The sequence below is a fragment of the Equus caballus genome, chromosome 11, assembly GCF_041296265.1.
Source record: "Equus caballus isolate H_3958 breed thoroughbred chromosome 11, TB-T2T, whole genome shotgun sequence".
Taxonomy (NCBI): Eukaryota; Metazoa; Chordata; class Mammalia; order Perissodactyla; family Equidae; genus Equus; species Equus caballus.
In genome coordinates, this window is record NC_091694.1 from 21,368,061 (window position 1) to 21,390,462 (window position 22,402).

General features: G+C 47.5%; 2 protein-coding genes and 1 long non-coding RNA gene across 4 annotated transcripts in view; 2 read left to right on the forward strand and 1 right to left on the reverse strand.

The window, feature by feature from the left end:
* The window catches only part of LOC138916242 (uncharacterized), a 49,300-nt gene extending 45,417 nt beyond the window's left edge, over positions 1-3,883 (reverse strand). The window contains exon 1 of the long non-coding RNA XR_011423224.1: positions 2,606-3,883. This is a non-coding gene — a long non-coding RNA (uncharacterized lncRNA). The remainder of the gene's footprint in view (positions 1-2,605) is intronic.
* A 1,394-nt stretch (positions 3,884-5,277) lies between these two features.
* KRT31 (keratin 31) lies at positions 5,278-9,149 on the forward strand. Its single transcript, NM_001346172.1, is given in 7 exon segments — positions 5,278-5,698; positions 5,882-5,964; positions 6,328-6,484; positions 7,274-7,435; positions 7,530-7,655; positions 7,834-8,054; positions 8,713-9,149. Coding segments are annotated over 7 exon segments (1,251 nt in total). The 5' UTR covers positions 5,278-5,350; the 3' UTR covers positions 8,867-9,149.
* A 3,532-nt stretch (positions 9,150-12,681) lies between these two features.
* On the forward strand, positions 12,682-21,691 carry KRT34 (keratin 34). Of its 2 annotated transcripts, XM_070225714.1 has the most exons (8): positions 12,682-12,870; positions 17,471-18,249; positions 18,355-18,437; positions 18,967-19,123; positions 19,977-20,138; positions 20,233-20,358; positions 20,531-20,751; positions 21,210-21,691. In XM_070225714.1, exons 2-8 carry the CDS (start codon positions 17,902-17,904, stop codon positions 21,292-21,294), a joined length of 1,182 nt encoding a protein of 393 aa, XP_070081815.1. In that variant the 5' UTR covers positions 12,682-12,870; positions 17,471-17,901; the 3' UTR covers positions 21,295-21,691.
* The last annotated feature ends 711 nt before the right edge of the window (positions 21,692-22,402 follow it).

Consider the following 22,402-nt stretch of genomic DNA (forward strand, 5'->3'; position numbering starts at 1 on the left):
AAGAAATACTGGGTAGAGGGGATCATTATACTTGGGGAGGTGTGAAGAGCTTTCCTGGAAACCAAACAGTCCATCATTACCATCATCACTACCAGCACCACCACCACAATCATCACTTTTCTTCATCATCACCATCTTTATCATGATCGTCATCATTGTCATCGAAGCTCACATTCATCAAGCTCTAACTGTGACCAGGCACTGATCTAGGTAGTAGATAAGTTTATTTACATAAACCCACTTAATCCTTACAGTAATCCTACAAAGCCAATGCTATTGTTATCCTCATTTTGCAGATGAGGAACTAAGGCTAAGAGAGGTTAAGTAACATGCGCAAGGTCACACAGCTACTAGGTGGTGAAGCCAGGATTCAGAGCCAGGCAGTCTGCTTCCAGTAACTGCGCTCTTCACTACTATGCTTTACAGAAGCCACATCTCAGATTGTGTCAGCAGGAAGACAGGACCATAATTACCCCAATGTTTTGATTCTCTTTCCTTGAAGGAAATGAGAGAGTGTTTATACTAGAGGAACAATTTCTTAGAATTTATGCCACAAAGGGTAAAGTAAAGAATGAAAGTTCTATAGTATTGAAAATGGCTTGAGGACCCTAGCAATTTTAATGGCTGGGAATCACCAAAGAAGGTCAACCCACCCCCTGCCATTACTAAATCCCCTTTGTCCACTGGGGAAGAGGAGGAGAAGAGAAATAGTCAATGATGTGTGCATCGTTTTACCATTTACAAAGCACTTTCTTATGTCTTATCCAATATGACCCCGCCAAAACCCAGAGAGAGGCAGAACAGGTTTCTTGATCCTCATTTTGCAGCGAGACAAGTTGAGGGTTAGGGAGGTGAGTGACTCCCCCCCAACCCCCAAGGTCTCACAGCTGGTCTCACTCACACCCAAGTCTTCTCATTCCTGGTCCTTTGCTCTTTCCCTGCACTGAACTGCTGAGGGCTTTGCTGGAGGTACATCCAGATGAAACTTCTCGTTCAGACCCACTCTCAAATGCTGGGGTGAGGTGGCTGAGACGGATTTTACAGGGCAAAGGCTTCCGGGGTCTGAGAATCTCTCCAAGGGAAATCTTCCTGGTGCTGCTCCCACCTTGCAAAGGCCTCTCCGCCCCGACCACATTTCAGACTCAGCTTCCGCCTTTGGCCGTCTCCTGGCCTCCGTCAGCAGAGGCTCCCCCTTTACGCTGGTTTGGGTACCCAAATCTCCCTTGCCTCCCTTCCCCCTTCCCCCTCCCTGGTTCTCAGACATCTGAAACGCATGCTTCCCTCGTTCACATGGGCCTCCGGGGCCACCACCCAAGTGCTCTGCCCCGCAGCAAATCTCGCTGATCCGCAGGGTGTCAGAACTGCATCTGCTCACCAGCATCTTCACTGTCACCTCCTCTTCTCTCCACTGGTCTCTGTCTCAATTTCTGTTTTTATCTCTATTTTCCTCTTTTATCTGCCTGATTTCTTTTATCGCCTGTTTTCTTCCTTCTGTCCCATACCTCATCCCTGGAAGCCTCTTTCACCCGCTTTGACACTCATCTCAATGCCCGCGGGTCCTATGGGGATGCCACAGGGCTGCAACAACCAGCGGTCGCCACCATGCCTCCTGTGGTCTCCAAAGCAACAAGAACCAAATATCCAAGTATCTGATTACCAGGTCAGGTTGAAGAAGAGATTCTTAAAGGGATCAGGATTCTAATGAGATCAGCTGTTTGAATCCTACCTCTGAGTCACCTGGAGAGTGCAGTCACCAATACATCTCCTTCGGGATAGAATTAAATAATCTCAAATGGTCTCATCCCTCATCTCCTGGCTGGGAATCATGAATTGAGTTGAAATAGCCTGACTGGAGTTAGCGGCAGGAATAGGCATGGGAAGAAGTGGGAGGGGCCAAGGAAGAAACTTTCTGGGGGTAAGGTCCCAATTAGATTATCTTATGTTAGTTAGCTGTGGACCTGGCTGCTCAGCAGGACTGAGAGTTGGCGGAGGGCAGGGGCATGTCATCTCCCCACCGTCCCACTGTCCCACTGAACCCCCGGGCCCAGCCCTGGGACTATGCCAAGTGCCTGGTAATGTTCAACCAGTGACCGCTGCCCGTAATGTCATGCATGCAATCTTCTAGTTACCTTAAACATAAACATATTTCCAAATGTCCACCTCACATCTTTTAAATATCTCACCTCTTTATGTTACTGTTATTTTTCATGTATTTTGGGGACCCACATTAACCTGAATTACTCATAAAAACATAATCCGCTGTCAGAACTATGTTTCAATTTAGTCCCATGCTCAGCGTGGAGAAGCTGCTCAATAAATGTGTTCTGGATAAAGTTGAGCTAAATAAAGAAAGTGGGTTTGATCATCCCTTGACTGCTCAATTTCTCTCTGAATGAATAAAATTTGCAGATATTTCAATTAGGAGATCAAGAGAGTAGGTGAAGTCTGCTCCTAACCTGTGTGAGGTTATGGAGACCTTAGAATGCCGGAGTCGCACTTTCCCCCTTAATTCAAGAAGCAAATTCACTCAAGCCTATTGATATTTTGAAAACACTGTAAGAAAGAGGCTAGATTTACAAGGGACGGCAGCATTATATTTACTCACCGGCCAGTTCGTCTGCTGTCCCCTCCTGAATTCTTGTGCCATTTCACCTTCTGCAGGGAAAAAAGGAATCTCCAGGAAAAACCAGCAGGTCACAGGGGTGACCTGTTCTTTCTCATCTTCTTCGTGGCTGTGGTGGGCGATGACCTGAACCCAGTGCAGGTCTGAGTCCCTCTGCTCCTCTCTCTCCTCTGCACACTCCTTATTCATTCAGGAACAGGCAGCCTTGCCCCCTTGGCTTTACGCTGCCTGGGTGTGGGCCACAGTGCATTTCTCAGCCACAAACAAATCCCAGACTGGATGTAGAGGTGATACTCTGGTCTGGACACCTTGGAACAATGTCACTTCTTTCAGAGGCCTCAGCAGCTGTGGTCCCATGTCTGTAGATCTTTCCCGTGTCATCTCCATTTACATCTTGCAGGGCACTCAGCCGCTGGCCCACTCTTCTGTCCATCAATTCAGGTTGTCTTGGCTGCTTCTCAGCCTTGCGTTCTCCAGGTTCACTCATTTGAAGACGGGCTCCTTTGGCTGATCAGCGTGGCCTTGCGTGGTTCTTAGAATTCCCTCCTTGCCTCTTCTTGATGTTCTTATCTCTCTTATTAAACATACCTATCCCTATTTCCATCTCTCCCTATTGCTCTGATCTCTCTGCATTGTTTGCAAATTCGACTTTTGCTTTTTCATGGACTCAGACCCAATCTTTGAATCTTCTCGTACTGAGAAGCTAAACATCCTCCGTTGGCTGAAGGCCCCACGAGGCTCCGCTGGCCAATCGGTCGATGAGACCAAAGAGCTTGGAGAGTGCCGCTGGCATTTAGCCTGTGGTCAAGGGAAAACCCTCCTGGGTTGGGAGGAAGGCAGGATTCAGGAAACAGCTCCTTGCTGGAAGACCAGTGTTTTGGAGCAGGCTGACAAGACTTGGGGGCAGGAGGCCCATGCTGTTGCCTACGAGTGAATGCTCCTCAGTCCGATTCACAGGTTTTCCATTTGTCCCCAGCCCAGATGAAGCGAGACTGAAGCTCCCTACTGACTGCCACCGCCTAACCTTGCGCCCTTCCTCCTGAGTCTTGGTGATGCCCGCCACAGGACGCACCTATTTCTCCCCCTTTAATTGCCTTGGAGGCAAACAAAGAAATTTTGATTTTATTATAAGTCTGGGGCTTCTTTGTAGCACAGTGTGGCTTTTCATCTGGATGGCATTACACTAAGTGGTGATAATGGCTTTGGAGAGGGTAGATGAAGGACCTTTTATCTGAGAGTCAAGCAGAGCGCCGCATGAATACTATCATGAAAGCTCAACGCGGAGAAGCACTCCAATAAGTTGTCAATAAAACTGCCACTCTGGCTGGTGGCCAAAGCCACAGTGGAGGTTGGGGCGCTGCTGCATGAGATGCAGGTGGGAGCTGGTGGTGCCTATAATTATGCAACTTTTATATATTCAGAACTTTGGCCACTCCTTTCTTCATCCCCCAAATCAATCCCAAATGACTCCAAGCTTGCCTTGCAAAATCCCCTGTTTATGTTGTGTTTCAGCATTTTCTCTCCTGGTGCCCAGGTCCTTGGATTCAACTACATGACCACAGAGACCTCCTTGGCGCCTTTTGACCTTTGGTTCTTAAGCCAGTTGCATGTAACCCAGTAAGGCTGAGGATGGGAAGCCCAGGACAGGATAGAGTTCATCTTCCTACGTGTCAATTTCACTTTGAGAATCGGGTGAAATCTTAGAAAATTTAACTGGAAACCTTAAAATGATTTTTTATGTTAAAGCTAACATGAGTGTATCATGGAATATAAGGTCAATTCACATGAAGTTTTAAGATCAGTGTCAAAGTTCTCACTTCAGGAGGCCCCTTGGGGCTACCTCCTGACTCTCCCAATGACCCAACCCCTCTGTCCTAATGCTGTGGACACTTCAGTGAAAAAGTTTGACTTCTTTATTCCTTCCTCTCACACCTGCCTCCAGATACTTTTCCTACGTAGATAAGAGCATTTATATGGCTCTCTCAGCCTGCATTTTTTCAGCCCTCTTTCAAAATGATCTCTTCCTCCAGAACCTTCCCTGTTCTCAAACTGTTTGTCAAAACCTTTACCTTTAAAATTTCTCTGCAATCCTTTTAAGTGATGTACAGGAGGCGTTACACGAACAGCTGCCCATCCTTCTCAGCTGGCCCCAGTGCATCCTTATCCACCTCAAGGCCTCCAAGGAGCGGCATGCTGCATCACTGGAGGATCCTTCTCTCAAAGCAGAGGGGAAGGGAGTCCACTGCTGCCACTTCAGGCACCTTCTTCCTTGACTCAATCCCAGGCCCTCCCTAGAAATGCCAGGTGGGCCAGGAGATGAGTCTGATTGCGGCTTTACAGGATCACCTGACCCAAAGGAATGGCATTGGATGGACCAACTCCCAATTTACAAGGGGAGATCCTTGGGCTAGACTGTGTGGGCTCTTTGAAGCTCTACCACAAAGCTCTGATTTCATGGGTGTACAGCCTGAAGGGGAGTCCCGACTTAGCAAGAAGCCCAACTAAAGAATTTTACGGGACAGGGAACTCTTCTGAGGAAGGCATACAACAGACTGAAGGGAAGGGCGTTTGAAAGCCAGTGAAGAAGTAAAAAGAAAAAGACATTAAATATCATGTCCACACCCTCTGCGGAAGGGGTATAAATGCTCCCCAGAGGCAGGAGACCCACAAGCTCCTGGGAGGACTTGCACTCTGTCTTCAGTTGAAAGCCTCACTCCCTTCAGCACCATGTCTTACAGCTGCTTCCTGCCCAGCCTGAGCTGCCGCTCCAGCTTCTCCTCCCGGCCCTGCGTGCCCCCCAGCTGTCACGGCTGCACCCTGCCTGGGGCCTGCAACATCCCCGCCAACGTGGGCAGCTGTGGCTTGTTCTGCGAGGGCTCCTTCAATGGCAATGAGAAGGAGACCATGCAGTTCCTGAACGACCGCCTGGCCAGCTACCTGGAGAAGGTGCGCCAGCTGGAGCGGGAGAACGCGGAGCTGGAGAGCCGCATCCGGGAGCGGTGCCAGCAGCAGGAGCCCGAAGTGTGCCCCAACTACCAGTCCTACTTCCGCACCATCGAGGAGCTCCAGCAGAAGGTGACGAGCCTTGCTGTCCTTTCTAAGCAAGGGGAGTTTGCTGTGATTTTCAATCTGTGGTAGAGAACCGTGTTTCTTGCTTCCATGCCATCACGATTATTGCTTTTCCTTTTTACCTTTTTAAAGAAGTTGATGGTTTCATATTTATTTTCAGTCCTCACTAAGCAACCTCTCATTCCCCAGATCCTGTGCACCAAGTCTGAGAACGCCAGGCTGGTGGTGCAGATTGACAATGCCAAGCTGGCTGCGGATGACTTTAGAACCAAGTGAGTTGTTCAGAATTCACATCAACAATGTGAATTGTTGTTAAATTGTTGTTGTTGTTCAATCTCTAGTTAAGGAAAAGGGGTTTCCATAGCTTTACTGAACAACAGTTCAATCCATTGGTTTGGCAGATTCTGCAGAGATTGAGGGGAACCAAGAAGATGAATCAATAATAGACGAGGACTCAAATCCATCTGTACTTTTGGGTCAATATTTTGTCTTGATTGAGTCCCCAGAGCCCTCTGTCCCCTGGGTCTATTCATTGCAGTGGGAAGTGGGAAGACAAGGTGAACCAGGTTATTAAAGATCATTCCTGCGAGTCTCGAAGGTCTGCCAGTCACCTCTCTGACCCCACCCTTGTGCAGGTATGAGACGGAGCTGGGCTTGCGCCAGCTGGTGGAGTCGGACATCAACGGGCTGCGCAGGATCCTGGATGAGCTGACCCTGTGCAAGTCTGACCTGGAGGCCCAGGTGGAGTCCCTGAAGGAGGAGCTGCTCTGCCTCAAGAGGAACCATGAGGAGGTGAGACCAGAAATGAGAAATGAAGAAACCAGATTCAGTCTCAGGCTGAGGGTGGCTTTAGTGCTTTGGAGTGGCTGAATCAGGAGTACCATGCTGAGGATGACTTTATAAATTTCCTTGAAAAACACCAAAACTTCATGATGAAAGAAAAGTATTGAGAGATGAAAACTATCCTTGCTCCCAGATAAGATGTATCTTTCACTCAAAACTGGTGCATCATTTGAGTTTCCCAGGGGACCTCCATCAACTTGCTTTGGACACTGAGTTGTAGAATGAGTCTCAGCATCACATCACTCTAATCAGGCTGTGCAAAGTAATTTCTGTCCCTCAAAGACCAAAAAAGTCAAGCCTGGTAAATCTGAGTCTTGGTGAAGAGTGATCTGGGGCTCCTTCTTCTCTCTCCTGGGAGGGACCATGGCATGATCTTCTTCCTTGATGGCAAGAATTGTTTGATATACAATATGAAATTGTACAGCCAATTCTTTGTATTATGAGGTCATCTGCAGCTGGTCTGCAAACTGGGGAAGCTGGGCATTAGTCCATCCTTCAGTGGCATCCATGCAAATCCTTGGGAATTCTTTCTGAATCCAAGTGCCACGGCATAGTCATGGTGAGGAGGGAGCTGGGCCACATGGAGTGCAGACCACTTAGCCTTGAGCTGTCACAGATGGCTCCACTACAAGTTTCTTTTCTGGGGAAATAGACTAACAGGGCTTCAACAAGCAACGCCATTTCTTAGAGTCCATTCTTCATTGAGGATAGTCACTCTTGCACTTGCTGCATCCACAGGAAGTCAATACCCTGCGTAGCCAGCTTGGAGACCGCCTCAACGTGGAGGTGGACGCAGCCCCCACCGTGGACCTGAACCGCGTGCTCAATGAGACCAGGAGTCAGTATGAGGCCCTGGTGGAGACCAACCGCAGGGACGTGGAGGAATGGTTCACCACCCAGGTGGGCATCTCAGCACGTGGCCACTCAGGACCCAACACACCTCAGGGCCCTTCAGGCAGGGTCTGAGCCTGTCTTGTCCCCTCTGGTGTTTCAGACCGAGGAGCTGAACAGGCAGGTGGTGTCCAGCTCAGAGCAGCTGCAGTCCTACCAGGCGGAGATCATCGAGCTGAGACGCACGGTCAACGCCCTGGAGATCGAGCTGCAGGCCCAGCACAACCTGGTGGGTACTGTTCAGCCGTCCTGGTGAGAAATGTGGGATCCCATGTGGGGGAATGGAGTCAGTGGGATGCCCTTTGGGCCACACTCTCCCTAACTCTCGAAGCTTGTGACTTCTTGGGAACCCTGTGGAGAAGCCCGTTGAGGGAGCAGCTCTGAGATGTTCTTTGTCTCCCCCACAGAGAGACTCTCTGGAGAACACGCTGACGGAGACAGAGGCGCGCTACAGCTCCCAGCTGTCCCAGGTGCAGGGCCTGATCACCAACGTGGAGTCCCAGCTGGCCGAGATCAGGAGTGACCTTGAGCGTCAGAACCAGGAGTACCAGGTGCTGCTGGATGTGCGGGCCCGGCTGGAGTGTGAGATCAACACGTACCGGGGCCTGCTGGAGAGCGAGGACTGCAAGTGAGTATGCAGCTGGAGGTAGCTGATGAAGCCAGGCACATAGACGCGCACTCTCAGTTGGACTCCAGGCAAAGAGTGCATGCCTTGGAAAGGAAATTACACCTTCACTCCAGACAAGCTCAAACAAGACTCAGAAAACACAATATAGCTGTCGTTAAAACATGAAATGGCAAGAATTGTTTGATGTCCAAACTGAAATTGTACAGCCAATTCTTTGATTCTCCCATGATCATATTGACATGAGGTCAATGCTCTCTCTTACATTTTATAATAATGTATTGTGTAGAGGGAACATTTCCATGCAGTACCTTATCTGACTTCACAGTTCCTACCAGGCAGGCTGGACCACGATTCTCCCCATTCTATAGGTGAAGACACTGGGGCTTGGAGACCTTAAGCGACTTGCCCAAGGTCATCAGCTAGGAGTGGACAGTGTTGGGAGTCAAAGCCAGAGGTTTAGGGTTTCTGACCAGCATGTTGGCACTCTGTGATAGGAGACCGTTAGCCATTTGATAGTGAGCTTTGCAGTGGGCGAGCCTGTGGCTTTCTCTGTTGTAGGTTAGGCCAAGCCCTGACAGGCATTCCACTCCTGGGGTCTCTTTGGTGCATATTACAAGCCTCCCTCCATTCACCTTTCTACATCATTCTTTTTCTCCAGGCTGCCCGTCAACCCCTGCGCCACAACCAACGCGTGCGGCAAGTCCCTTGGGTCCTGTGTCTCCACTCCCTGCACCCCCTGTGTGGCCCCTGTCCCCTGCCCACCCTGTGCCCCCCGCCCCCGCTGTGGGCCCTGCAACACCTTCGTGCGCTAGAGCCCGGGGCTGCCAGAGGAGCAAGGAGGCAGGGCCTGAGGGTCCAGGGCTTTGACCTGGCACAGGTTCTTTTGACAAAAAGGGCCTGAAAACACAATTTGCATGGCTGGAGCTGCCCCAGGAAGGCAGCCAAGAAACTCACCCAGCTACTCCAGACAGTTCCCTGCCTTCCTTTTCCTTCACTGGGGTTCATTCCTTATTTGCTTGCCCAGAGAATCCTCCCAAGGGCTAGTGGCCTTCCCTTGTAAGCTCCTAATAAACTTGATTTCCCTGGCAAAGCAGATGTCTTTCTCATTGGTATTCATTTGTTTCACTGCGCCCATCACTTGAGCACTCCATAAAAAGCCACTTGAAAGTCAGGCCATATAATGGCCTGACTCTTGGATACAGGAGCTGTTCCATGCCTGGTGGGCAGATGGCTGGCCTGTTGCCCTGAACCCAAGGGTGAGGCAAGGCGCCAGGAGGGAGGACAGGGTGGCTGCCATGCTGTGGCCCCTCTCTTCTCTTGATCATTCCTGCGTCTTCTCACTCTCCACTCTTGACCTGGACATCTCCTCAAGCTAACTGGATCCAAATCTGAAGTGAGGGGGCATGGGCTGGGGGCTGGAAGGAGGCTCTGGAAAGCTCATCTTTTCTCAGCAGGAAGTTTGAGGTCCAGGGGCTGTAGTTTTGGGTTACTGGTGGTCTAGGCAGCCTCAGGACCACTCAGTGAAAGGACCCTGTGGCTTGCCGGCCGTGCCCAGGACATCCTCCTTCCCCCTGTGTAGGTGGATCATTACCAGCCTGGACTCTAGCTGCTCGCTTCCCCTCCCAGCTGGGGGCTCAGAGATCCCATCGACTTTTCCTTTGATGCTTCCACCTGTCTCAATTCAATCTGACCTGTACCTGTTGAACTCCTCCTGGATGGTGGGGAGGCGAGAGACACATAAAAATGACACGGTCCTGGCTGCAAATTAGTTATAATTTGTTAAAAGGGATAAACCTGGTCCCCAAGTAGTGCTATTATAAGGCATAGTCCCCGGCACTGTGAACAGTCAGGCTGGTGCCGCGAGGAATACTGAAAGTGACATGAGCGTCCACAAGAAAGGGTGTCTTTCTTTAACTCGAATGAGGAGCCACAACAGTAATAAGCATGGGCTTGCTAAAACCGCAGAGGAGCATTTTGACATGAAGTGATCAGAGGGCACCCAGGTCTCTACCTTTTTCCACTAACCTAGCCCATCTCACCAGGCTTTCTGAGGCTGGTATCAGACCCCTCTTTGGAGAAACACAGTCTTGCGTACTGAAGTAACCAAATGGATTGAAATTATATATTTTTTAAATAAAGCAATTATTTATCCTTTCTATAATTATTGCCTTGATTCTTATTTTTAAAGCTCAAGTTCCAAGACAGATTCAGATTTACACAGCTTGCTACTTGGCTCATGAGAAGCCTGTACCCCGAATTCCTTCTCTGGTGTGATTTACCACCGTGTCTGTGAGTTCCTCCAAATGCAAGGTCAAGCTCAGTTGAGAGGCCCTCCCTAATTTTGCTTCTTCCTTTATTCCACACCCTGCTTACGTGTGTTATTTTATAATAGTACAAAAGTAATACTGATAGCTCTTGTGATAGGCAGAATAATTGCTCCCCTCCCTGACCAAAGATGTCCACATTCTAATTCGTAGAAAATGGAAATACTTTAGGTTACACACAAAGGGAAATTAAGGTTGTGGATGGAATTAAAGTTGCTCATCAGCCGACCTTAAGACGGGAGATTATTTTGGCTTATCCAGTGGGCCCAATGTAGTCGCGAGGGTTCTCAAAAGTAGAAGAAGGAGGCAGAAGAGAGTGAGAGGGAGCTAGGACTGTGGACACAGGTCAGAGCGGTGAGATATGAGAAGGACATGACGTATGATTGCAGCATTTGAAGATGAGGGAAGGAGGCCGTGAGCCAAGGAATGGAGATGGCCTCTAGACGCTGGTAAAGGCACAGAAAGGATTCTTCCCTGAAGCCTCCAGGAGGAACACAGCCCTGCCAGCCTCTTGGTTTCTTTTTTTATGGTGGTAAAATATGGACGACATAAAGGTTACCATTTTAACAGCTTTTAGTGTTGAATTCAGGGGCACTAAGGACATTTTCATTGTTGGGCCATCATCACCACCAGCCATCTCCAGAACTTCTTCAACAGCCCAAACTGAGACTCTCTATTCCCTCACTTCCCAATCCCCTCTGCCCCCAGCCACTGCCAACCTCTGTTCCACTTTCTGTCTCAATGAATTTGACTATTCTAGGTGCCTCATAGAAGCGAAATCATACAACATTTGTCCTTTTGTGTCTGGTTTACTTCACTCGGTATATAGTGTTGTCAATTTTCATCCATGTTGTAACCTCTATCAGAATTTTTTCCTTTAAAGATTGAATAATACTGCATTGTACGTATACAACACATTTTGTTTGTCCATTCAGCCATTGATGGATAATTTGGGTTGTTCCCATCTTTCGACTCTTGTGACTGTTGGGTCCTAAGTATTTCATTCTTTTTGATATTATTGTAAATGTATTTTTTTCTTAATTTCCTTTTTTGATTGTTCATTGCTAGTGTATAGAAATGCAACTTGAAACCTCGATTTTAACCCAGTGAGAGTAAAACTTTGATTTTAGACCCATGTCAGAAGAACTTGAAGATAATACATTTATGTTATTTTAAGCCACTAAATTTGTGGTAATTTATGACAGCGGCAGGAGGAAACTAACACAGCTCCCATCTGTTGAACATCATCTACGGGCTAGGCAAGATACTAGGTGCTTGTCTTACTTAATCTTTATAACAAGGCTGCAAATTAAACCCATTTTAAAGATTAGGAAACTGAGCCTTGGAAACTTGCTTGAAGTCACAGTTGGTGATTAGTAACTATGGGATTTGAAGCAGCTTCTATCTATAGTTGTACATAAGACAACTCTGTAAACTATGGAGAATGATTAAAAAAACCAGAGCAGAACAAATACATCCAGGTCAATGACATTCTTCAGAGTTGGCCCCTACATATAGATTTCAACCAATTTTTGGCAAATCTTTTTAGGAACTGACTTTAGAGTCATTATGAGCCGCATATATGGAGGTTTTGTTCTTTTTTTTTTTTTTTAAAGATTTTATTTTTTCCTTTTTCTCCCCAAAGCCCCCCGGTACATAGTTGTGTATTCTTCTTTGTGGGTTCCTCTAGCTGTGGCACGTGGGACGCCGCCTCAGCGTGGTCTGACGAGCAGCGCCACGTCCGCGCCCAGGACTCGAACCGACGAAACACTGGGCCGCCTGCAGCGGAGCGCGCGAACGTAACCACTCGGCCAAGGGGCCAGCCCCGAGGTTTTGTTCCTTTTAAAAAAAATTATCTAATTTGACTGTTTATTCACAAGGTTTCTCTTTGAATGGCTTCTGTAAAAGAAATCCATCCTTAAAGGACAAAAGGTTGCTATCAAAAAACTGGATATGAAAAACATACAGATATTGTCAAAACAGAAAGTTCCGAACATGTTTTGAACAGAGATAGCAGCACTGAAATAAATGGAAATTCTTTCCAGAAGCTAATCTTTTTTTTGATTTGTAAATTCTGCCATGTTTTTTAAAAGACAAAAATCTCATTCTTCATGGCTCCACCTTAATTTTGTAAATAAATGTGTCCTACATTCCCTTAAACATCTCCGCGTGGCTTTTGAACTGTTTCCAGGTGCTCTTTCATCATCGCCAAATACACACACGAGGACAGTGCCTCTTGACCTTGGTTGTGCTTTGGAATCACCCTGGAAATTTAAAAAAACACTGCGCCTGAGTCTGCCCCCAGAGTCTGATTTTGTGCCCTTGGGGTGCAGCCTGGTCACTGGGACTTTGAGAAGCTCCACGGCTGATCCTAAGGAGCCAGGTTGCAGCCCACTGACCCGGACCTGGGTTCTAGTTCTCACTTATCCTCTCATCAGCTCTGTGTCTTTGGACAATATGTGTGGTTTGTCTGAACCTCAGTTTCCCCAAAGGTAAAGTGGAGTAACAATCTCTTCTCTCCCTGCTTTATACAGCTGCCAAGAGGATCACGGAAGATTAAGTTTATGGACACTTTGTAAACCAGATATTCTTATTAGGATTATTAATCATTTTGATTGTTGCTGACCCAACACTAAGCTAAGCTGCTGCTGCTTGTTTTTTTAAATCGAGGTCATAATAGTTTATAAAATTGTGAAATTTCAGTTGTATATTATTATTTGTCAGTCACCGTATAAATGTGCCCCTTTACCCCTTATGCACACCCCTCGACCCCCTTCCCCTCTGGTAACCACTAATCTGTTCTCTTTGTCCATGTGTTAGTTTATCTTCCACATATGAGTGAAATCATACAGTGTTTGTCTTTCTCTGTCTGGATTATTTTGCTTAACATAATACCCTCAGGGTCCGTCTATGTTGTTGTGAATGGGACGATTTTGTCTTTTTTACGGCTGAGTAGTATTCCAGTGTATGTACATACTGCATCTTCTTTATCCAATCATCAGTTGATGGGTACTTGGGTTGCTTCCACATCTTGGCTGTTGTGAATAATGCTGCAATGAATATAGGGGTGCATAAGTCTCTTTGAATTGTTGATTTCAAGTTCTTTGGATAAATAACCCAGTAATGGGATAGCTGGGTCATACGGTATTTCTATTTTTAAATTCTTGAGAAATCTCCATAGTGTTTTCCATAATGGCTGCACAGTTTGCATTCCCACCAGCAGTATATGAGGGTTCCCTTTTCTCCACATCCTTGCCAACATTTGTTGTTTTTTATATTGGTGATTACAGCCATTGTCTTGGGCGTAAGGTGATATCTCAATGTAATTTTGATTTGCATTTCCCTGATGATTAGTGATGTTGAACATCTTTTCATGTGCCTATTGGCCATCTGTATATCTTCTTTGGAAAAATGTCTGTTCATATCTTCTACCCATTTTTTGATCAGATTGCTTGTTTTTTTGTTGTTGAGTTGTGTGGGTTCTTCATATATTTTGGAGATTAACCCCTTGTCAGATATACGATTTGCAAATATTTTCTCCCAGTTGGTGGGCTTTTTGTTTTGTTCCTTGTTTCCTTTGCCTTGCAGAAGCCAAGCTAAGCTTCTTAAGGATAGAAATGTATGCTTATCTTTTTTTGGTTTCACGTCTAACAGTGGAATTTATACACTGTCCTCTTGTCTTTCACACCACCACTTCTTTCTCAAGTCCCCCACCCAGCTCTGCACCAACAGTATATCCTCTACTCAGCATTGTTTGGTACTGTTTCATCCCAGGCCCATCTTCTGTTCAGGGTCCTAGGTCCCTTTCCAGTTGGCACGTCCAGTGCTCTTTGGTAACCTGTTTTATTGGCTCCTGGGCTGTCCTGGTCTGAACTCTCAAGCCCACTGGGCATGTCATTCTCAGATGCTTGGCTTTTCCCCAGCGTTATATCCTAAATATTTTTGCTGATTCTTTTCCTTTCAATTTCCCTGAAAATTTTATATTTGCTATGGAGTAGAGCTAAGGCATTTTTTTTCATCCTTATATCTGGGGTCAAAGTCATCATTTGTGTTCTTTGAGGCCTGAGGCTGTCAGCGTCTACAGGAAGAGCAGGGCTATCCAGGAGCGCTCATCATTTTCCTCTATAAAAGCCCATCCCATTACTTCCGGGAGCCACGCCTCATCACAAGCTTGTGAGATTTGTCACTCTTTAGCCCCCATTTTATTGAAGAGCAAAGCAATACATAGGAAGCCTAGGTGTGTCTTCCAGTTTGTCCTCAGAGCTGACATCAGAATTCACGATCTCGTTTCCATGTTTTCTCCCAGTTCTTATGTTTTGACGCAGTCTGACTAGGCAGTGTCTCATCTCTCTAATTCACAATGAGATGTGATGGGCCAGGCAGATTTGAGTCTACTTGCTTGTGTCATTTGGACAGGTTAAATTTCTTCCCAATGTCTCAGATTCTTTGTCTCTGATGCACAGTGACAATAATGGAATCCAGACACCCAGAGTTATGGGTGAGGATGGAACACTGTGTGTGGAGGGTCACAGTAGACTACCAGACTGGAAAGTGATCTATTGATATTCATTTCCTTCCTACCTCACTGTTTGGGCCTCAATTTTCTCCTCTGTAAATTCAGATCCTTCTAGCTATAGAATTCTTTGACCTTAGGAAACAGAATTTACTTCTGAGGTAAACTTTTACAGGGCTAAAAGTTTAGGGCAAGGCAGGTAGTCTTTCTCCCAGATTCTAAATGACCTTAGGTCATGCCATTGTGCCTTTTCATTTGCTTAGATGATAAACAAAGGCAATCTAATTTCTAATCTGGACACATCAACCAATTATGAAAAGGATGACCATTTCTCTGTAGAGAAAAGTTAATGAATATAACTTGGTCTTAGTTAGGAAGGCGCCATAGAAAGTAGCGAGGTGAGATGACTGCTTGGGCAGAGAGGCCTTTGGAGGACTAATGGGGTAGGGAGGGTTTGGGGAACAGGGCCCCAATGAGAACCAGAAGCAAAACCTATAAAGAGAATGGCAATGGGCAGAAATGAATCTAAGATTTCCTTCTCCTCGTAAAACCAGAGAAGCTTCTATGCCAAATGTTTGCACTGTGTTTAGGTATTCAGGCTCAGGAGTTAGGCATCTGAATTGTTCAAGTCCTAGCTCTGCCACTTAATTGGCTGTGTCTTCGGAAAATTCTGAGCCTTTCTCAATCTGTTAATTTATCTGTAAAATGGGAATAATTTTATAGGCCAATCTTACAGGTGGTTGGGAGAATCAAACGACAAATGTGCCATAGCACTTAGCACCTTGTTTGGCACATAGTAAGTATTCGTGAAATGGTACCATCATCATCATCATCATCATCAACATCACCACCACCATCATTACTATGAATGCTTGTATGGAAACATAAGGCTGGAGGATTCACAGAGGATGAGTAGAACCCACTTCAATGCCAGTACAAGAAAGGAGGCTTTGGTGGCAATACAACCCCATGTAGAGAACTTGTCCTCCTCAAGAACCACCCCAAATAAGATAGCCAAACCCACAAGATCAGGAACTTAGCAGAGAAGTTTGGGACAACGGGCCATCTGCCAATTTCCTATTCCAGTCACCAAGTGTAAAATTTGCATTTGTGTTGATTAATCCATTAATATAGTTCTGTGCCCCTAGTGCTTGCAAGATAAGTGAATGAGGTTTGATCACCATTGGGTTGGCGCGGACAACGTGCCCAGTGTCTGCTCAAGAAAACTGAATATTCACAAAATTCTTCATCTGAGCCAACAATAGTAGGAGGAAGGTTACATAAATAATCATCATCACCCCCACCTCTAACCATTTTTACACAAAATATCTTACTTAACTTTCACAACAAAACCATAAGTTGGATAGCATTATTAGTACTTCAGTTTAAGAGATGAAAAAATGAGAGTCAATAAAGGAGACTTCTCTAAGCTCATATTGTCAGTAAGGATGTGAACCTAGGTTATTTAGTTTCAAATGTGAGCTTTTCTGTTCCTCCCACACTGCGTTTGAAATCTGGACACATCCGTCTTAAATGGCTTACACCGTCTCCTACAAATAATCTTTTGGGACATCTTTCTGAACTCTGATTTTGCTTCTGTGCGGAACGAAGGACAGGTAGAGTGACAGAGAACAGAAGTTGAGATGGGAGGGCTACTTTGATAAGACGCATTATTGGGCAATAGGGAGATTTCCAAAGGTTTGGAAGAGTCAAACGGTCTCTCATCTCAGAGGTGACAGAGAGGTGATCACTCATCAGAGATGGTGTTCGCTTCTTAGGGGTGACAGTCTCTCATGGGCACTGTGCCTTGTTCCGAGAGCTTCTCAGGCTGGCAGATTCATACCTCGAGGGGTATTCAGTGCTCTCAGAAAGAAGAATAAGTCTAAGAATAAGGTGAGAGAAATTTCCAGAGACTTTGAGATATGGTCACCGTGGATAGCTCTGAGCATCTCCTTCTGGTTTTCCTTTCTTGTTGAGTCTGAAGTATTATGCTTCAGATTTATGTTTCAACACTGCCACTGGATCTCTCACTCTGTGGATTATTCCCAGCATAATTTTCCTTCTAGATGTTTCTTCCCTTTCTCATCTTTAGGGAGATTGTTGCTTCAGTGTAAGTAAACATTTTCTGTAAAGGGCCAGATAGGAAATATTGTAGGCTTTGCAGGTCATGTTGTCTCTGTTGCAACTACTCAGCTCTGCCATGGTAGCACAAAAGGAGCCGTGGACAGTACCTGAATGAAGGAGCATAGCTGTGGCCCAACAAAACTTTATTTACAAAAAAAGGCAGCAGGCTGAACTTGGCCTGGGGGCCATAGTTTGCTGATCTCTGCTTTAACGTTATTCTCATCCATCCAGCTGGTTTCCTTTCCCAACCAGCAACACTTAATTCAATCTCTCCATGTATTGACAAATGCCCTAAGCCCCAACCAATTCTCTCACTGAGTAACGCTCAGGATGCCTGCAGCTAACACACAACAAGTTTCTGCTATAAAGACAAGTTGAACCGAACACTGAAACGTGGGTGGACTGGAGAGAAGAGGGCCACCCAGAAGATTGTTCACTCCAAACTCTCTTTCCAGGGAGTCTAGCGGCAGAACCTCACGAGTGACGAGTCCCAAACAACTCCACCCGTGTCCCTGGCTGTCGTCCCTTCTGAGTAATGGGGAGAGCCATTTGGGGCTGGGCTGATCCTGCCTTCTTTGAAGCCATCTGATGACACCCTGATTTCACCAACCACTAGCACCCAGGAAGACCCTGGTATGACACAAGCTGAGTGGAATAATTTTATGGGATGAGAGGGGACTCTTTGGCGGCATCTAACTATCATATTTTGGGGAAAAAATTAGCTGAAAGGAATTAGCTGGAAAATTAGGAAAGGAAACTATGCTGTATGCCTAGTCCCCACCCACCATTAAGAGTATAAAAGGACCACGGAGGAAGGAGAGACTCAAACCTCATCCACGTCCACCTCCATCAGCTCACCTGCTCTTCCATCAACTCTCACAGCACCATGCCTTACAGCTGCTTCCTGTCCAACCTGAGCTGCCGCTCCACCTGCTCCTCCCGGCCCTGCGTGCCCCCCAGCTGTCACGGCTGCACCCTGCCCGGGGCCTGCAACATCCCCGCCAGCGTGGGCAGCTGTGGCTTGTTCTGCGAGGGCTCCTTCAATGGCAACGAGAAGGAGACCATGCAGTTCCTGAACGACCGCCTGGCCAGCTACCTGGAGAAGGTGCGCCAGCTGGAGCGGGAGAACGCGGAGCTGGAGAGCCGCATCCAAGAGCGGTGCCAGCAACAGGAGCCCGAACTGTGCTCCAACTACCAGTCCTACTTCCGCACCATCGAGGAGCTCCAGCAGAAGGTGAGAGGGTGGTGCCCATGTACGGGCACAGCAGGAGCTGGCTGTCTTTGAACAGCAAGACATTCTCAAGTTCAAGTGGTCCTCACAGTAGAATCTTGTTTTCAGATTCTGTGTGCCAAGTCTGAGAATGCCAGGCTGGTGGTGCAGATCGACAATGCCAAGTTGGCCTCTGATGACTTCAGAACCAAGTACGTTGAGACTTTTGGGCCAGGTGACCTCCAAGGCCCCCAGGGCTCTTTCGTGGCCCTATGGGCCTAACATTGCCTTGAAGGGAAGAGAAAGCCATTTCTCCCTTTTTATTTCTCCTCTTAAGGCTGGTTATGTAAAACCAATTTCAAACAGAGATCCAGACTCATGCACTGTCTGCTCTTCCATCTATATTGGTCTTTCCGGAAGGCCTTCTTAAACCCTCAAATTCAGAAACTGAAATTAATTGTTCTTGGGGAATGGATTGATTTGATGGAATATTAACCAATGAAATTGAGAGGAGAATGAGAGCTTCCACTTCATGAGGCCCCATGGGTGCCTTCTGGGGTTAGGGTGAGTGAGGGGCCTCTCCAGCCTATCCATGCAGAGCTTGAGGGAAACATGGAAGGGAAGAGGTGGAAAACTGGATAAGTTCACAGAGAGCCAGGACCGGCCCATGCACACAAGATGCCGGACAGGGAGATCGGCTTCTTTCCCAGCTCATCCTCCCACTCCAATCTGTGTGTGCAGGTATGAGACGGAGCGTTCCTCGCGGCAGCTGGTAGAAGCGGACATAAACAGCCTGCGCAGGATCCTGGATGAGCTGACCTTGTGCAAGGCCGACCTGGAGGCCCAGGTGGAGTCCCTGAGGGAGGAGCTGCTCTGCCTCAAGAAGAACCACGAGGAGGTGAGAGGAAAAGAAAAAAAAAAAAAAAGGCTTCAGAGCTAAGCCTTTAGCACTGGGAATCAGGAGGCAATTGCTGTCAGGATCCTTGGGCTGGGACCCTTCTCTGAAGAAGGTCAGCTCAGGGAATAAGGATGCTATTCCCAAATCAAGGAGTGAGGTGAACTGTGAGCATTGGGCAGGTGGTAGAGATGCTAAGGAAGGACATCCATTTATTGAGCCCTGCTCTCTGCTGGTCACTGTTAGGTCCTGAATTTGGTGGTAGAGATGGGGGAAAAAAAAGAAAGAAGACATGGCTTCCTATTCAAAGAGCTCACAGTCAGTCTGTAGTTTTGGCAGATGGACATGTAAAGCGTAGTGTGTAATACAGGCAGAGTGAACTAAGTACTGCATGAGATACACGAGTGGCATGCTCTGGAACAATCCAGTCTGCCGGAAAGGAGATAGGGGACTCTTCTCAGAGGCAAGTCATGGGAAGGAGGAGGATTTTAATACTGGGGTCTTGTGATCGGAGGGAAGAGGCTGAGTAAAGACAGAGAAGTGGTGAAGCAGGGTATATTTGAGTGTGGCCTATGGGCTGGTATGGCTGGGTGTGCAGTACCCACAGGGAGGTGATGGGAAATGGGGTGGGAGCTACACGTGCCAGAAAGTTTGGACTTAGTCTTATAGGAAATGGGAGCTTGTTTCAGTTTTGTGGGAGAGGAATCGATGTGATCCCTACTTGGGTTTATTCCTGCAATACCTGTGTCAGGATTCTACTTTCAGGGCATTTTCAGTAGCATTGTGCTGACTTTCGTACAGCACCAAGATAGCAGATCCATTTCTGTGGGTTCATTCCTTCCCCTTCCTCCAACAGGAAGTCAACTCCCTGCGTAGCCAGCTTGGAGACCGCCTCAACGTGGAGGTGGACGCAGCCCCCACTGTGGACCTGAACCGCGTGCTCAATGAGACCAGGAGTCAGTATGAGGCCCTGGTGGAGACCAACCGCAGGGACGTGGAGGAATGGTTCATCAAGCAGGTGGGCATCCCAGCACGTGGCCACTCAGGACCTGAGGCCCCTCAGAGCCTTTCAGGCAGGGTCTGAGCCTGTCTTGTCCCCTCCGGTGTTTCAGACCGAGGAGCTGAACAGGCAGGTGGTGTCCAGCTCGGAGCAGCTGCAGTCCTACCAGGCGGAGATCATCGAGCTGAGACGCACGGTCAACGCCCTGGAGATCGAGCTGCAGGCCCAGCACAACCTGGTGGGTACTGTTCAGCCGTCCTGGTGAGAAATGTGAAGTCAGGGAATGGGAGTCAGTGGGATGCCCTTTGGGCCACACTCTCCCTAACTCTCGAAGCTTGTGACTTCTTGGGAACCCTGTGGAGAAGCCCGTTGAGGGAGCAGCTCTGAGATGTTCTTTGTCTCCCCCACAGAGAGACTCTCTTGAGAACACGCTGACGGAGACAGAGGCGCGCTACAGCTCCCAGCTGTCCCAGGTGCAGGGCCTGATCACCAACGTGGAGTCCCAGCTGGCCGAGATCAGGAGCGACCTTGAGCGTCAGAACCAGGAGTACCAGGTGCTGCTGGACGTGCGGGCCCGGCTGGAGAGCGAGATCAACACGTACCGGGGCCTGCTGGAGAGCGAGGACTGCAAGTGAGTATGAGGCGAAGGATTTCTGGGAAAGCGTGTGTGGTGGGCCTATAAGACATTGTGGCCACACACATGTTGGCCATATTCTCAATTCACCCAACAGCACACCTTAATCAAGCATCTACTATCTGACAATTAAACAAATGGGGAAGGTCAACAGTGAAGGGCATACGTCCCCTGCCTCAAGGAACTAACAATGGAGAGGTGATGAGAGAGAGGTGGTTACTCACAACAATAACTATCGAGTAAGGCAGACGAGAGCCCAAGAGCATGAGATAATATTTTTCAGAAGGTCAATTTCCCCCTCTGCACAAGGTATTCTGGGACAGGGAGAAGGATTTGGTAACAAATAGATGCCAATTAAACTCAACCATTGAGAATTCACAGGTTGTCTGATTAGGCACCCTGGGGCTCTCTCCACTCCTCTCCGTAACCCATTCTAAATCTCTGTGTCCTTGCAGGCTTCCCGGCAACCCGTGTGCCACCACCAATGCTAGTAGCAGCTACTGCGGGCCCTGTGGCAGCTCTCAAAAGCGTCTCTGTTAATTTAAAAACTTGCACCCTCTTTGAAGATGACAATGAAGCCGTTTAGATCAAGGATAGGAAAGGTCCCCAGGTCCTGCCTTTGCTAAGCTCAGTTGCCATTTAGAAACATTGTCGTGCCAACTGTGATATTTCTAGACATGGAAATGCTTCCAGACCCAACAAGCAAAGACACGCATCATCAACTCCCAATGTCTGGCAAACTCCTTCCTGTTGAAGGTTGAGTTTCTTTGTTTCTGCAGATGTCCAGCTCCCTGCAATCTGAGCTCCAGGGTTTCCTTTAGGCTGTTTCCTGTACTTATTGTGTTTCCTGCTTTCCTTGCTTCTTCAGTGTTCTCTGGAATGCAAGGAGGCTAGTTCATTTACTTCCCAATAAACTTTACTTCTCTGGCATAGTAAATGTGTTTCTCATTCATATTCATACATTGTAAAGTACTCATCGTGGCAGTTTCATAAAAATATCCCTTCATTAGGAGGATGAAATGGGTAAATGACTGACTCCAGTCATCATGTTCCACCGGTAAATTCTGACGGAGGGGGAGGGATGTCCTCCTGGGAGGCTCCCAACATGCAGAAAGCCTGGCCTTTAACACCCACACCCGTCTTGCTGTGTCTGCAGGGCTCTTGGCAGTTCTGAGTGTCCTCCCCAAACCTCACTGCTGTCTCCACTGCTGTCTCTCAGCCTCATCACTCTGGAATTCTCTGCTTCCCCTTGCCCCTAACCTATGGAGACAAGCTTCTGTAGAAACTGCTCGAGGAGGAGCTGGCTCTCCTCTCAACCTCTCTGCTGTACCTGCATCGCCAATATAGATACCAGCCCCTCCATCGATATGAACTTTCATTGATTTCCATAACTCTGCATGCTCTGGCTCCTCTCATTCTATGTCCGACTGCCTGTTCTCTGTCTCCTGATTGGCTTGTCTTCCCCTTTCTGTCCAAAACGGAGGAAATGCCTAGATCCTCGGCTCTCTGTTTTTCTCTTTCTACATCCATGTTCATGGAGAGCCAGCGTCTCTCTGCCGACGACTCCCCAATCTTGCTCTCACCTGAGCTCAAGTTCCAGGTCTTCATTTGCCCATAGGATACTTTCACTTGGTATCAGGCTATCGCA